The 16,974-nt window shown below is 48.0% G+C and overlaps 1 protein-coding gene across 2 annotated transcripts; it reads right to left on the bottom strand.

Moving 5' to 3' along the window:
- Positions 1-1,903: 1,903 nt before the first annotated feature.
- Positions 1,904-16,053, bottom strand: LOC134341680 (C-type lectin domain family 4 member G-like). 2 transcript variants are annotated; one of them, XM_063039604.1, is made up of 6 exons: positions 15,981-16,053; positions 11,973-12,089; positions 7,066-7,500; positions 3,762-3,904; positions 3,306-3,370; positions 1,904-2,402 (listed from the first exon to the last, which is right to left on the bottom strand). In XM_063039604.1, the coding sequence occupies exons 1-6, from the start codon at positions 16,024-16,026 to the stop codon at positions 2,213-2,215; spliced, it is 996 nt and encodes a 331-aa protein (XP_062895674.1). In that variant the 5' UTR covers positions 16,027-16,053; the 3' UTR covers positions 1,904-2,212. The 2 variants fall into 2 exon arrangements, with proteins under 2 accessions (XP_062895674.1, XP_062895675.1); XM_063039605.1 differs by lacking the exon at positions 15,981-16,053 and having other exon boundaries at positions 7,066-7,492; positions 11,973-12,072.
- Positions 16,054-16,974: the final 921 nt, after the last annotated feature.

Consider the following 16,974-nt stretch of genomic DNA (forward strand, 5'->3'; position numbering starts at 1 on the left):
CCTGGACGACCTGGACAATACAACACCAACGCCAGGCTGCTTTTGACTGAAAAACAGCTCTGAATTCTGCATAATGAGACCCGCAGTTCTAATACATAAGCTCCAGGTCATGGGCTAGTGTACTCCCTCTGTCACTAGTTGATGGACATCCTGATCGGGCAATCTCAGTCACTGCAGATCGGCACTAACCTCACCGATCTACAGGTAGAGTTGAGGAAACACCGACGCTAGAGCGGGGTTCAGAGAGATTGGGAGAAAGAAGCGGCGGGTGGATTATAGAGCCGGTATGTCTGTGGTCATGCACTTCTGTGCAACAAAATAAAGGCGTGCACTATTTTCTGAATGGAGAGAAAATTCAGAGATTTGAGGTTCAAAGGGACTTGGGAGACAACGTACAGAATTCCCTAAAGATTAATTTATAGGTGGACTGGGTGGCGAGGAAGACAACCACGATGTTAGCATACTTGTCAAGAGGATTACAATATGAAGACAAGGAGGCAGTTTTGAAACTTTATAAAGCACTGGTGAAGCTGCACTTGGAGTATTGTGAGCGGATCTGTCTCCCTTATCTAATCCGGCCAGATGTGCTTGCAGTGGGAAGGGTTGAAAGGAAGCTCACGGAAATGATTCCGGGAATGAAACTCTTATCAAATCACGAGCTTTTGATGGCTGCAACTCAGAAGAATGATGGTGTGAGTGTGTGTGTGTTGGGGGGGGGGGGGGCGGTGGTGAAGTCGATTGCTGCAGTTGAAACCGATTGAAATTTTAGAGGCCACCGTAAAGTAGATGTCGAGAGAAATTTCCCCATGGAGGGAGAGTCGAAGACGAGTGGACCCATATCAGTCCTTTTAGAACGGAGTTTGGGAGGAATTTATTTAGCCGGAGTCTGGCAAGTCTGTGGAATATGTTACACAGGCGGGTGTGGAGGCCAATATTAGCTATATTGAAGTCATAGGTTGACAGATTCTTGATTAGTCTGGGCATGAAGGAATATGGTGAAAAGGCAGGAGATTGTGGCCTGGAGGGAAATGGATCAGAGTAGATGAAATGGCGCAGCAGCCTGAATGGGTCAAATGGCCTATCACTTCTCCCATATCTTACGGACTTATTTTAAGTTGTTGCGTTGCTGGGTGTCACTATCTCAGTGGAGCTATTCTGGGCCAAACAATTTCATTCAAACACATAGAAGGTGTCATGTTGCCGACAGAACAGCGGTGGGAATCAAGTGCCGGTGCGCCCATTCTGAGTAGAGTAGTTAGCTGTCACTTTCCCTTTAAGACTCAGACTGCCAATTATTGCCCGTCAACATTGCTGCATGGAAAGTCTGCAGGGAAACGCCCCCTGCTGAGCACTCGGTGCTCAACCGTAGGAGATCCAATACAGTACTATTCTTTGTGGTTTAAACTTTGCATATCTTTACTGTCGTTTTCTTTATTTCAATTCTGAGTATGAGTGTATTCCAGACCATGCTCTACTCGTCGTATCCCAACCATCCACAGCTCTGTTGTTACAGAAGAGATTAGACCGTTATCAGTTCGTGAAGATTTGGTCTTTCATTGAAGACCAGCAAATGGTCACTTGGAGCATTCGGTCTTGTTGCATCGCCGCCTGGTGTGGAGGCTGACACGCCCGACGTGGCAGGAGGCTGCAGATGGGTGTAGACCCAGCCAGCTCTGTCACGGACACAACCACCCCCAGCATCCAGGACATCTTCAAGTTGCAATGCCTGGAGAAGGCGGCATCCATCACTCAGACCCTCACCCCGGGATAAGCTCCCTGTCCATTTATATCATCGGGGAAGAGGCACAGTAGCCTGAAAACTCAACGATCGGGAAAACCTTCTTCCCCTCCGAAATCATATTTTTGAAAGCATGAGCACCACCTCGATATTTTTGCGGTCTTTATTATCTTTTCGTAGTTTACATTTTTTGCTCCGTACTAATCATGCAAAAATACAAATCTCAGGGCGATTTGTCACAGGTAATAAGTCAGGTGTCGGGTGGCACGAAACTGAGAGGAAGGAAAGTTGGGATGGAATAGGGGCGATGGGAGAGCGAGTTTGGGGGGAGGAAGGGAAAGAGAGGGAACATCGCGGGTAAGAATGCCGTTCGTAGAGAGAGGAGAATAGGGTAGGGGCGAGAGGAAGAGCGGATAGGATTGTCAGAGTCGGGGAGGGAGATGGATTTGGGGTAAGAGGATGATGTCACTTGATTTACGTCGACTCCACGGGATTTTGACAGAGATCCCAGATCTTTGCAGCAATGTCCGGGTACAAAGATGCAGACTTCTCACAGATGAAACGGTGCTGATCATTGTTACAACTGCTAAGCCAACCAGATTTACATTCACTGCATTCGAACTTTCCAGCGTCCATCTTGTACACGATATTAGAGGCCACTTTCCTGTCATGGAGGTGTAAGTAATTTCAAAAGGGACAGCACAACTCCCGCAGAAGTCCTGTATCAGTCGCCAAAATACAACCACTGACTCTATCTCTCCACACCGACCGGTGTCAGAACCCAAAATACTCCCACTGGGACTCAGTCTCTCCTCACTGACCGGTGTCAGGCCTCAAAATATTCTCATTGTCTCAATCTGTCCTCACCGACCCTGTATCAGTCCCTCAAATACTCCACTAAATCTATCTCTCCACGCCGACCGGTGTCCGTCCCCAAAATACTCCCACTGACTCAATCTCTGCTCACCGACCGGTGTCAGTTCCCTAATTACTCGCACTGACTCAATCTGTCCTCACCGACCTGTGTCAGTTCCCAAAATACTCCCACTGATCTTCTCTCTCCCCACACAGCTGGACCAATTCCCAAAACACTGTCACTGACCTACTCTCTCTAGCCCGGTTTCAGCCTCAGATTAATCCCTGGCCCAACTCTCTCTCCACAGAGCTGCGACACTCCCCAAAATAACCCCACGATACCTCTTTCTCCCCACAGGCCCGTGTTACTCACCAAATTACTCTCAAATCCCGGCCTCTCCCCACGGCCTCGTGTCAGTCCCCAGGATAGTCCAACAAGCCGACTCTCTCCCCACGGAAACGTGTCAATCTATAAACTGATTCCCTTGCTCCACTGTCCCCATAGGCCTGTCTGATTCCCCCAAATACTCCCGATGATCCATCCCTATCTCAAGGCCGCGTGTCTGTCCCCTAAATACTTGCACTGCCCACACTTCCATGACATTACACAATTAATTCCAGTGTCCACTCCCGTCCCGCAGCCTGTATCAGTCCACAAATAAAACCCACGACCCATTCTCTCCTGAAAAATCTAAATGATCGCAGATCTTACCCGGCTTTGCATTTTCCAATCCAATATGAGCTGTCTTGGTCGCCGACAGCTTTGTTAACAAAAATCTGTGAAAGTAAATGGCTGTCATTAATGATTGAAATCGAGCATAATTTAAGGAGCGTCACGCACTTTCTAACCCCCGGAGAGTGTGATGGGACGTTGTGGAAAGAGCTTCACTCTGTGTCTGAAACTGGAAGAGTGTGATGACACAGTCTGTAGGGAGTTTCAATCTGTATTTGATCCCGGGACTGTGTGATGTGATATTGTGAAGTGAGCTTCACTCTGTGTCTGACCCCGGGAGTGTGTGATGGGACGGTGTGGAGGGAGATTCACTCTGTGTCTGACCCCGGGACTGTGTGATGGGACGGTGTGGAGGGAGCTTCACTCTGTGTCTGACCCCGGGACTGTGTGATGGGACAGTGTGGATGGAACATCTTCTGTCGATCTGACACATACCTCTTCCTCTTCTGAATTTATTTCAAAAAGCATTGAATCAGAGTCAGAACAATGTTGTTTCGCTCCATCGTATGATCTTTTAAATGTGGATATGAAATAACACCGGCCTTCATTTTTGATCCAGTCCTGGGAACACGCATGATCTGGAAATCAGGAATAAGGAACAGTGAATCTCCGTCCATACCGTCCATTCTGTCCAGTCGGAATCAGACACGGGATGGGGATCCACGCCCACCGTCCCATCACACACACCCTGTGTCAGACACAGAGTGAAGCTCCCTCCAGACCGTCCCATCACACACTCCCGGGGTCAGACACAGAGTGAAGCTCCCTCCAGACCGTCCCATCACACACTCCCTGTGTCAGACACACAGAGTGAATCTCCCTCCAGACCGTCCCATCACACACTCCCGGGGTTAGACACAGAGTGAATCTCCCTCCAGACCGTCCCATCACACACTCCCGGGGTCAGACACAGAGTGAAGCTCCCTCCAGACCGTCCCATCACACACTCCCGGGGTCAGACACAGAGTGAAGCTCCCTCAACTCCGTCCCATCACAGACTCCCGGGATCAGAAACAGACCGAATCTCCATCCACACTGTCACGTCTCACATACCCGGGGTCAGACACAGAGTGAAGCTCCCTCCACACCGTCCCATCACACACTCCCGGGATCAGACACAGATTGAATCTCCATCCACACCATCCCATCACACACTCCCGGGGTCAGAAACAGAGTGAATCTCCCTCCAGACCGACCCATCACACACTCCCGGGGTCAGACACAATGTGAAGCTCCCTCCAGACCGTCCCATCACACACTCCCAGGGTCAGACACAGAGTGAATCTCCATCCACACTGTCACGTCTCACATATGCGGGTTCAGACAGAGAGTGAGCTCCTCCTCAAGGTCTATCAGAGACACCCGGTGTCAACAGCAGGGTGACGCACAGCTAGCAATAGACAAATGGCATTAGACAATAGGTGAAGGAGCAGGCCATTCGGCCCTGCGAACCAGCATCACCATTCACTGTGATCATGGCTGATCATCCGCAATCAGTACCCCGTTCCTGCCTTACCCCATATACCTTGACACCGCCGTCTTTCAGAACCTTAACTACTCATTCTTGAAAGCACCCAGAGAATTGGCCCCCACTGTCTTCTCTGGCATAGAATTGCACAGATACACATCTCTCTGGGTGAAAAGGGTTTTTTTTTCTGAACTCCGTTCCAAATGGTCTACTCCTTATTCTTAATCTGTGGCCTTTGCTTCTGGACAGCCCAACACCAGGAACGTTTCCTGCCTCGAGCGTGTCCATTCCATTAATAATCTTATGTGTTTCAATCAGATCCCCTTTCATCCTTCTCAATTCCATTATATAAAAGCCTAGTCCCTCCCATCTTTCAACATATGACAGTCCCGTCATCCCAGGAATTAACCTCGTGAACATGCGCTGCACTCCCTCAATAGCAAGAACGTCATTCGGCAGATTTGCAGACTAAATCTGCACATAATACTCCAGGTGTGGTCTCACCAGGGCCCTGTACAACTTCGGAAGGACCTCTTTGCTCCTATACCCAACTCCCTTTGTTATGAAGACCAACATACCATTAGCTTTCTTCACTCCCTGCTGTATCTGCATGCTTACTTTCAGTGACTGATGAACAAGGACACCTAGATCTCGTTGTACTTCCCCTTTTCCTAATTTGCCAGAATTCAGATAGTAATCTGTCTTCCTGTTTTTGCCACCAAAGTGGATAACCTCATATTTATCCACATATAACTGCATCTGCCATGCATCTGCTCATTCACCCAACCTGTCCAGGACACCCTGCATTCTCATCACATCCTCCTCACATTTCACACTGCCACCCAGAATTGTGTCACATGCAAATTTGCTAATGTTACTTTTAATCTCTTCCTCTAAATCATTAATGTATATTGTGAATAGCTGCGGTCCCAGTACCGAGCCTTGCGTACCCCACCAGTCACTGCCCGCCATTCAGAAAGGGACACCTTAGTTCCTACTCTTTGCTTCAGAATTTCCTTCAGTTTCCTCCGTTACCCTAGGTCCTCTGGCCACTCGGTCCATCATCTCTGCAGATTGTTTGTGTTTTCCCGAGTGAAGACAGATCCAAAGTACCTGCTGAACTCGTCTGCTATTTCTTTGTTCCCCATAATAAATTCACCCGTTTCTGTCTTCAAGGGCATAACTGTAGTCTGATCTATATTTTGCCCTCTTCACATACCTAAAGAAGCTTTTACTATCCTCCTTTATGTTCTTGGCTGGCTTACATTCCTACCTCATTTTCTTTCCCAGTGTTGCCTTTTCAGTTATCTTCTGTTGCTCTTTAAAAGTCTCCCAATCCTCTAGCTTGCCCTCATCTTTATAATGTTATACTTCTCTTTTATTTTATACTTTCCTTGATTTCCCTTGTCGCCCCTTACTCCCCTTAGAATCGTTCTTCCTCTTTGGGATGAACTGATCCTGCATCTTCTGTATTATTTCCAGAAATATCTGCCATTGTTGTTCCACTGTCACCCCTACCAGGGCGTCGTTCAGGTTAACTTTGGCCAGTTTCTGCCTCATGGCTCCATAGTCTCATTCGTTCAACTGTAATACCGACATTTCCAATTTTCCCTTCTCCCTTTCAATTGTAGATTAAAACTCATCATACTATGGTCACTACCTCTCAATGTCTCCTTTACCTCGAGTTTCCTTATCAAATCCAGTTAATTACACAACACTAGATCCAGAATTGCCTTATCCCAGGTAGGTTCCAGTACAAACTGCTCTAAGAATCCATCTCGGAGGCACTCCACAAACTGCCTTTCTTGCGGTCCAATACCGACATGACTTCCCCAGTCTACCTGCAGGTTGAAATACCCCATAAAGCCGCAGTATTACCTTTGCGACATGCCGATCCCCGAGCGAAACTATCTCCGTAGCGCCGCATCACGCTGTCCCGCGTATAGACACTTGGTGTCTCTCGCTCCACACCTTCCCATCACACACTCTCGGTGTAGGACCTTGGCTGTCGCTCCACCCCACCGTCCTATGACAAACATTCGATGTGACACTGTGGGTGTCGCTCCAATCGCACCTTCCCATTGCACATTCCCGAGATTAGCCACACCACAGAGTATAGATTCCTCTCTGTCTCTGTCCCTCTCTCTCTCTCTCTCTCTCTCTCTCTCTCTCTCTCTCTCTCTCTCTCTCTCTCTCTCTCTCTCTCTCTCTCTCTCTCTCTCTCTCTCTCTGCCGTGATTAGGAGAGAGAGAACGGTGGATGTTATCTCACCTTTTCTGCTGGTCAGCAGTTGGCAGATTTGAGCCTTGGTTTCGTTTAGAGTTCTACACTGCATTTCGAGGTGATTGAAGTAGTGACGGAGATCGGCTTGCGTTTGATGCTGATCAGAGAGCACGGTGCTCAGGGGGGACAGGTCGCTTTCCAGGACCATCAATTGGTTTTCAAGGATGGAGAGGTTGCATTCGCAGACAAATAATTTGTGTTCGAGCATGGAGAGGTTGTTGCTGGGGACGGAAACATTCTTCAGACAGGTGTCCAGGGAGAGTTTTTGGTTGGTATTCTTGGATGATCTGGACTGAAGGGTTGAGTTCGGCTCGTGTATTTGCAGCAGACATTGGCGCTGGGTCCTGTTCATCTCCTGATGTTGCTCCCAAAGTCTCTGGTACTTTTGATCGGAGGCGATCAGAGACTGACGGATCTGCAACACTGAGAGATACTGTGTAGGGTGTGCTCGTGTAACCGTGAGTGGCGTGTCGGGGTTACATTAAGGGATGTGTCGATATCACGTCGATGCGTGTGTTTGTGTTACGATCAGGTGCTTGTCAATGTCACGGTGAGATGCGTGTGCCGTCACTTTGAGGGCTTGTTAGTGTCACGGTCACGGTTGTTTTGGTGTCCCCGTAAAGGCATGTTGGTCTCACGGTGAAAGGTAAGTCGCCATCACTCTGAGAAGTATTTCGGTGTCATGGTGATAGGCGTGTCGGTGTCATGGTGAAGTGCGTGTAAGTGTCACGTTGAGAGGTGTGTCGGTGCTTGAAGAATTGTTGTGGGGCAGTAGTTTAGATTTTTTGGATCTTTGAGTTCTCTTCTGGCGGAGGTGCGACCTTACAAGTGGGACGGGTGGCACCTGAAGGCATGGGAAACTGTTCGGGAGAAGTTACAATAACTAAACGGTTGGTTGTAAATGGAGTGATATGGCGGACAACATTGCTCTTAACGGGATGATTTGCGACGTAAAAGGTGGACAGAATGGAAAAAAAAACAGATGTGTAAAGTGTTGACGGTATTATATTTGAACTACCATTGTGAACTGAATGAGGCAGATAAACGTGGAGCCCAGTTTTGGTTGGGATATATGAAGTTGGTGATATAATTCTAACATGGCCGCAGGAAGATTATAGCTGGGAGATTGAGGTCCAAGCATCGACATTGTATCGAATGTGGAGTCAAGCAGACGGAGGGAGCGGTGTGTCTCTGTTGGAAAACAGCTCAATCAAATCATTGGAAAGATATGACTTTTATCGTAAGGTGTAGAATCGTTGTGGATCGAGTTGCAAAACTGCAAAGATAAAATGACCCTGATGCGGGTTATATACAGATTCCCGAATAGTGACGAGGATGTAGTCTACAAATGCTGGTAGATCGATAAAATTAGGTTGGTGCTGTACCTAAAAAGGGGGAGGTGGTGGAGGGGATTTGTAGAATGCAAACGAGTTGAACTTTTAGAGCGGATCGTGGTTGAGCCCACGAGGGGAATAGTTATTCGGAATGCATGCTGTGCCATGGATTGGAATTGATTAGAGAGCTTACGGTAAAAGAACTCATCGGCGTTACAGATCACAATCTCACAAAATTCATCCTGCAATCTGAGAAGAGGAAGCTGAAGTCAGATGTATTTGTATTACAGTGGAGTTACGGAGAGCTGAGAGAGGAGCTAAACAAAATTTGCTTCGAGGGGAAAACGAGCGGGGGCAGGAATAGTTAGAATCTCTGGGAACAATTCTGAAGGCGCAGTATCGGAACATCCCAAACGGGAAGTCGAGGTATTCTAACGGCAGTATGCTGATGACCCAAACATGGTTGACAAGAGAATCGTATCCAGCATGAAAGCCAAAGATATAGAAAAATATTACAACAATAATGGGAAGTTAGACGATTGGGAATCTTCCAAAAACTAAAGGAAGGCAACAAGAAAGTCATAAAGGGATGGTGGACGAAGTTAAGCTAGCCAATGATATCAAAAGTGTCTGCAGATACATAAAGTGTAAAAGAGAGGACAGGGTAGATATCGGACCGCTGGACAGTGATGATGGAGAGGTGGTAATGGGAGACAAGGAAATTGCGAAGGAACCGAATATGTATTTTACATCAGTATTTACCGTGAAAGACACCAGCAGTATGCCCGAGATTCGTGATTGTCAGAGGGTAGGATAGGGTGACGGTGCCTTATCTATAGAGAAGTTGCTTGAGAAACTGAGATGTATGAAGGTCCGGAAGTCATTTTGAATAGATGGTCTACATCCAGGTTCTGAAGGGGGTGGATGAAGAGATCAGGGGTAGTTACTAACGCTTCTTCAGCAGGCATTGGATTCTGCCACGGTTCGGAATGACTCGGAAATTGCAGGTCTCACTCCACCCTTCAACAAGGGAGAGAGGCAGAAGAAAGGAAATCACTCGACTGTAGTTCTGACCTCTGAGGTTGACAATATATTGCAGTAGAGTATCGAGTGTGTGGTTTCGGGTTGGAGGCACCTCATAAAATAGGCCAAAGTCAGCATTGTTTCCTTAAAGAAAAATCTCTCATGATCAATGCGTTGAAATACTTTGAAGAAATAGGACACTGGATAAACGAAGGAGATTCAGTGGAGATTGTGTACTTGGATTTTCAGAAATCCATTGACAAGGTACCACACATGAGTCTGAATAGTAAGTTAAAAACTTATGTTATTACCGGAAAGATAAGCTCATGGATAGAGCAGTGGCGGATTGGCAGGAGGCAAACTATGAGAATAAAGGGAGACCCTTCTGGTTGGTGGCCGGCGACTACTGGTGTTCCTCATGGTCTGAGAGGGACCGCTTCTTTTTGCATTATATGTAAATAATGTGGGTGAAGGAATTGCTGGCTTTGTGACCAAGTTTGCGGACGATACGAAGACAGTTATTGTTGAGAAAGGGGAGAGGACATAGAAGGACTTACATTGACTGGGAGAATTGACCAATTGTCACATGATACATTGTCGGCACATGCACATTTGTAGCCGAAATAAAAGGGAAAATTATTTTCTGAACGGTGAGATAACCACAAAGGCGCTTGGCAGTCCTCGTTCAGGGTTAATGGTAAGGCAATGAGGAGTGCAGTAGAACATAGGGATCTCGGAATACAGATACAAAATTCACTAAAAGTGGCGTCACAGGTAGATAGGGTCGTAAATAGGAATATGGGACGGATGTGGAAGCATTGGAAAGGGTACAGAGGAGATTTACCAGAATGCTGTCTGGTTTAGAAAGTATGCATTATGATCAGAGATTAAGGGAGCTGGGGCTTTACTCTTTGGAGAGAAGGAGGTTGAGAGGAGACATGATAGAGCTGTACAGGATAATAAGAGGAATAGATAGAGTGGATAGCCAGCGCCTCTTCCCCAGGGCACCACTGCTCAATACAAGAGGACATGGCTTTAAGGTAAGGGGTGGGAAGTTCAAGGGGGATATTAGAGGAAGGTTTTTTACTCAGAGACTGGTTGGTTCGTGGAATGCACTGCCTGAGTCAGTGGTGTAGGTAGATACACTCGTGACGTTTAAGAGACTACTAGACAGGTATATGGAGTAATTTAAGGTGGGGCTTATATTGGAGGCAGGGTTTGAGGGGCAGAACAACATTGTGGGCCAAAGGGCCTGTGATGTGCTGTACTATTCTATGTCCTATGTTCTATGTAAAGAGAGGTTTTGGTACATTGGCCTTTATTAATCAAAATATTGAGTATAAGAGTTGGAATGTTATGATGAGGTTGTATAAGGCATTGGTGAGGCCGAATCTGGAGTATTGTGCTGAGTTTTGGTCATCAAATTACAGGAAGGATATAAATAAAGTTGAAAGAGTGCAGAGAAGGTTTACAAGGATGTTGCCAGGACTTGAGAAACTCAGTTACAGAGAAAGGGTGAATAGGTTAGGGCTTTATTCCATGGAGCGTAGAAGAATGAGGGGAGATTTGATAGAGGTATATAAGATTATGATGGGTATAGACAGAGTGTATACAAGCAGGCTTTCCTCACTGAGGCAAGGGGAGAGAAAAAACAGAGGACATGGGTTAAGGGTGCGGGGGGACAAGTTTAAAGGGAACATTGCCGGGGGCGGGGAGGCTTCTTCACACAGAGAGTAGTGGGAGTATGGAATGAGCTGCCAGATGAGGTGGTAAATGCGGGTTCTTTTTTAACATTTAAGAATAAATTGGACAGATACATGGATGGGAGGTGTATGGAGGGATATGGTCCGTGTGCAATTCAGTCGGACTAGGCAGAAAATGGTTCGGCACGGCCAAGAAGGGCCAAAAGGCCTGTTTCTGTGCTGTAGTTTCTATGGTTTATATGCTTTCCCTAAAGATGAATATGCTGGTTGAGTCTGTGGTGAGAAAGGCAAATGAGACCCTAGCATTGATTTAGAGCGGACTCGAGTACAAAAGCAAGGATGTCATGTTGAGTCTTTATTAAGCACTGGCGAGGCCTCACGTGGAGTATTATGAGCAGCTGTGGGCCCCCTTATCTAAGAAAGGATGTGTTGACATTGGAGATAATTCAAAGGAGAATCACCAAAATGACGTCAGGATTGAGAGGCTTGTCAAATGAAGAACATTTAATGGCTCTGGGCCTGTACTCATTGGAAGTCAGGAGCATGGAGGGCAAATCTAAGCGAAACCTATCGGTGACACGAGGTGGTACGTGATCATGCCCGTGACGCTGTAAAGACACTGCTGTTGTCACGGTGAATGGCATGTCGGAATCAGCATGAATAGAGAGTCGGTGAGGGGCCTGTTTGCGTCAGATGGGCGTATTGGTATCACAGTGAGGATCTTGTCGGTGTCATGTCGAGGAGAGTGACTGCGTCACTGTGAGGTTTTACGCGGTCACCTCACTCCACTCCGTTTCTTTAATGTCTGACTCCACACGGAGCCCATCTGACTCACCATGGATTGAGAGCCCGGCAATTATCGCGGCGAGAACGGACGTAACGAGGCAGAGTAGGCAGATCTTAAGGTACGATCTATTTCCGATGTTCTCTCTCGGCTCCTGTTTATGCGCACCTGTAGAGAGACCATTCAGCGTGTGTGTGAATTCAGCCGTCTCCCCCACTGGGATTTACTTCCACCCACCATCCACGCTCTCTCCATCCATCACGATCACACCCTCCCTCTCTCAATCCCATCTACATTCTAACCGTCGTCGCTGAGAGTGTTAAATCCTAAACTCGGCAAAGACTTTCTAATCTGGACTGATTTTTCGCAGTTGTAAATTGCTCAGAGGTTGGTAAATATTTGAACAAAGTAAGTTCATTTCATAATTAATGTATTTTGAATACTGAGCTTTTAACTTTGAGTTGACCTGCCTACAGAAGGTAGAGTGTGCTGGCGGATGGGACTTATTCTCGCTGGTGGTCTGTGATTAGTGGCGTTCCGCAGTGACCTGCGCGGGGACCTCCGGTATTGTTGATGGATCGGACTGACATGGATGAAAATGGAGATGGGTGGGTTGGTAAACTTGCAAACGACCCAAAGTTTGATCAAATTGTGGACAGTGTCGGAGATCGCCCACGGATTCAGTGGGATATGGATCGGTTGTAAATGTGGGTGCAGAAAAGGGACACGCAGTTTAACCCGGGTAAGTGTGAGGTTTTGCGCTTTTCCAAGTCAAATGTAAACGGCCAGGACACAGTTAACGGCAGGACCCTTAAATTCCGACCTTCGAAGGGATCCTGGGTTGATCGTGCAAGTGAGTAGGGCGTTAAAGAGTTGACTTATGACGGGTCTTTGACAACATCCCTTTCATGGGGGATTCACTCACAAGCTTGCCACGCATGGGATTCACATTGAACTGGGCATTTAGATTCTAATTCGGCCTGTCCACGGAACACAGCGCCCGCAGGTCGCTGGTTGGACGTCAGTGAGAAGTGGTGTTACGCACCGATCCGCAGTGGGACCGCTGCTGTCTATGGCAAAGTTTTCGATCAAAATCTGGCTAATCAACTTGGCTTTGTAGGTTTGGGACATTCTGACTGGTGGATTTGGTATATTGATTTATTATATTCACACATAAAAAACAGACCGACCAGTTCCGCACAGAACAGTCCCACAGTGTTTTCCCGAGTACATTCCCTCTGGTATTCGACATTTGAAGTTTGGTGAAATAGGTACCAACAGTCTGTTCTCTCAGTGTATCTCATAATCTTATAAAGCTCTGTCATATCTTCACTCAGCTTCCGTCGCTCCAGAAAAAACAGCCCAAGTGTCCGACCTCTCGTTGTTACACACGTCATCTAATCCAGGCAACATCCTGTTAAACCTCTCTGGAGGCTATTCAAATCCTTGACATCCTTCCTGTAATGTGTTGACAGGAACTGTATACACTGTACCTGATACAGCCTAATTAGAGGTTTATCAAGTTGCAACAAAGCGTTCTGACTTGTTAACTTAATTCCCCGAATAATAAAGGCAAGCATGCCATTACCCCTCTGAAACATCCCATCAAAACGCGTAGCCACGTACAATGATTCCGGAACTCATGACCCTCCTGAATTCTCTGCAAGTCCTCTCCGCTATCCACAACATCATCCATCTTCGTAGCATCTGCAAACCTGCTGATCACCCATCTACATGTTATAACCATATAACCATACACAATTACAGCACAGAAACAGGCCATCTCGACCCTTCCAGTCCGTGCCGAACTCTTATTATCACCTAATTCCACCTGCACTCACTCCGTAGCCCTCCTTTCCTTTCCTGTCCATATATCTATCCAATTTAAATTTAAACGACAACATCGAACCTGCCCCAACCAGTTGTGCTGGAAGCTCGTTCCACACAGCTACCACTCGTTGAGTCAAGAAGTTCCCCCTCATGTTTCGCCTAAACTTTTGCCCTTTAACTCTCAACTCATGGCCTCTGGTTTGAATCTCCCCCACTCTCAATGGGAAAAGCCTATCCACGTTAATTCAATCTATCACCCTCATAATTTTAAATACCCCTACCACCACCCCCAACCTTCTACGCTCCAAAGAATAAAGACCCAACTTGTTCAACCTTTCTCTGTAACTTAGGTGATGAAACCCAGGTCACATTCTAGTAAATCTTCTCTGTACTCTCTCTATTTTATTGACAGCTTTCCTATAATTGCAAACGCAATTTAGATCAGATAAGTGCGGGATATCTTACTTCAGTAACAATAACCCTCTTTCACAGGGTTCCGGTTGAATGCTGAGGAGTGTTGTAGAACAGAGGGACCCAGGGTTACAGGGACACGGTTCCCTGAAAGTGGAGTCACGGGTAGACAAAGATCCTGGGGAGTGTTGTAGAACTGAAGGACCCGGGGTACGGGTACACGGTGCATTGAATGTGGAGTCACAGGTAACCTGGGATCTATGGGAGTGTGGTAGAACAGAGGGACCCAGGGGTACAGGGACACGGTTCCCTGAATCTGGAATCACAGGTAGACAGGAATCTATTGGAGTGTGGTACAACAGAGGAATCCAGTAGTACAGGTACACGGTTCACTGAAACTGGAGTTACAGGTAGACGGGGACCCTGGGGAGTGTTGTAGAACAGAGGGACCAGGGGTACAGGTACACGGTTCCCTGAAACTGGAGTCACAGGTAGACAGGGACCCCGGGGAGTGTTGTAGAACAGAGGGACCACGGGTACAGGTACACGGTTCCCTGAAACTGGAGTCACAGGTAGACAGGGACCCTGGGGAGCGTTGCAGCACAAGGGGACCCGGGTTAAAGGAAAACTGTTCCTTGAAAGTGGAGTCGCAGGTAGCCAGAGACCCTGGAAAGTGCTGTAGAACGGAGGGAACGATGGGTAAAAGTACACTGTTCGCTGAAAGTGAGGTCACAGGTCATAGGACGGTGAGGAGGGGAGCAAAGAGAGCGGAAGGAGGGGGAGAGGGTGAGAAGGAGGGGAGAGTGAGTGGGAAACAGATGAGGCGGAGAGTGACAGAGGGTGAGAGAGAAGAAAAGAAGAAGAGGACGGGGTGATAGAGGATAGAGAGTGAAAGCTGCGAAGTTAAAACTGCCGTCCATCTATCCGGAGACGGGGCTCAGGCAGAGCCGTGACGTTACATCCCACGTACGGTGCACCAGGTTCAGCTGGAGACAGCACAGGGAGGGTCATAAACAGGGTGAGGCTTCCTGCACACCGTCCCAACACACACTCCCGCGGTCACACACAGAGTGAAGCTCCCTGCGCATCATTCCGTGACACACTCCCGAGGTCAGGCACAGAGTGAAATTCCAACTATGTCGTCCCTTCACAGACTGCTGGGGTCAAACACAGAGTGAAACTCCCTCCACACCGTCCCATAACACACTCCCAGGGCCAGACACAAAGTGAATCTCCCTCCACACCGTCCCATCACACACTCCCGGGGCGTGACACAGAGTAAATCTCCATCTCCCTCTACACCGTCCCATCACAAATTCCCGCGGTCAGACAGAGTGAATCTCCCTCCGCACCGCCCCATCACACTCTCCCGGGTTGTGACATAGAGTGAAGCTCCCTCCGCAGCGTCACATCTCCACTCTCGCATTCAGATAGAGAGAGAATCACCATCCGCACCGACCCATCACACACTCCTGCGGTGTGACACGCAGTAAATCTCCCGCCACGTAGTCCCTTCACACACTCATAGGGTCAAACACAGAGTGAATCTCCCTTCATATCGTCCCTTCACACACTCACGGTTTCAAACACAGAGTGAATCTCCCTTCATATCGTCCCTTCACACACTCCCCGGGTTAGACCTAGGCCGAAGCTCCCACTACATCGTCCCATCACACACTCCCGGAATCAAAAACAGAGTGTAGCTCCCTCCATATTTCTAGGGTCAGACACAGAGTGAATCTCCTTCCACAGCGTCCCATCACAAACTCCCGTGCTCAGACACAGAGTGATGCTAGCCCCTCTTTCTGCCCCACTCACCTCTGGAAGGAGACCGTGACTCCATTTTGATGAACTTCGCATTCATGTAAGTCCCGCACTGTCCTCCTTTCGAGGATTCTCTGCGTCTCTGAGCTCAGCGAGGGGAAGGAAGCGTTGTCAGGGGAAGCCCGTGTTGACAATTGGGTGAGACCGACACAAACAAACACCGGATGAACAGCTGATAAAGGGACCAGGGGGAGGAGAGAGATTGAGGGTGTTGGAGAGGGTGATCCGGAGAGACAAGAGTGGCGGGGCAAAGGATAGAGAGAGTGCGGAGATAGTGGGGGAGGGGGAGAGAGTGCAAAACTGGTGCTGACGGAGAGAGAGAAGTGGATAACGGGGCAGACTGGTTAGAAAGGGGTGAGAGAAGAAATTATGTGAGGAGAGAGCTGGAAATTAAGGAATGGGTATGGGGAAGCGTGAGGAGCAGGGAGAGAGTTAGAGAAATAGAGGCTCAGGAGACTTCGAGGGATTGGGAGAGACTGGCCGAGAAGAGAGGACGGAAAACAGGAGAAAGGGTGAGAAGGGAGACAGAATATGATGAACGGAGCAAGAGGGGAGGGAGAAGAGTGAAAGCGATAGAGAGAAATGGGGCTCATGGAAGGCCGGAATGAGGGAGAGAGAAAGTGGACGATGGAGGGAAAGAGTAATCGAGGAGGGAGAGAGAGAAGGTAGGAATGGAGGGACGGAGTAGAGAGGGTGGGTGTGTGTAAGGAGAAGCAAGTTAGGGGTGAAGAATGAATGTGATGGGGAATGCAAAGTTGGTGGTGTATAGAGGGTGTAATTATAGAGTTATCGGGTTGTGTGTACACCCGGATCGAGATAAGGAGTGGGGTAGAGGGCGGGGTTTCCCCTCCCTGAGAAGGAGGAGGATGTTCCCAAAAAAAGAGGGATAGACAAGGTAGAGGGCTGAGGAGTAGGACACAGGAATTGGGAGGGGTTACGGATAGCCCTGCTCCTCTTCTCTTACCGTCTGTGCCTCTCCGTTAAGGCT

This window comes from Mobula hypostoma, unplaced genomic scaffold (genome assembly GCF_963921235.1).
Source record: "Mobula hypostoma unplaced genomic scaffold, sMobHyp1.1 scaffold_36, whole genome shotgun sequence".
In the NCBI taxonomy this organism is placed as follows: domain Eukaryota; kingdom Metazoa; phylum Chordata; class Chondrichthyes; order Myliobatiformes; family Myliobatidae; genus Mobula; species Mobula hypostoma.

Bases quoted from the DNA above. Each gene is read 5' to 3' on its own strand.
- LOC134341680 (XM_063039604.1), bottom strand. From the start codon at position 16,026: ATGAATGCGAAGTTCATCAAAATGGAGTCACGGTCTCCTTCCAGAG. The intron at 12,090-15,980 runs GTGAGTGGGGCA...GTCTCTCTACAG, and splicing joins GTCACGGTCTCCTTCCAGAG to GTGCGCATAAACAGGAGCCG. The intron at 3,371-3,761 runs GTATGTGTCAGA...TTACTTTCACAG, and splicing joins TAAATTCAGAAGAGGAAGAG to ATTTTTGTTAACAAAGCTGT.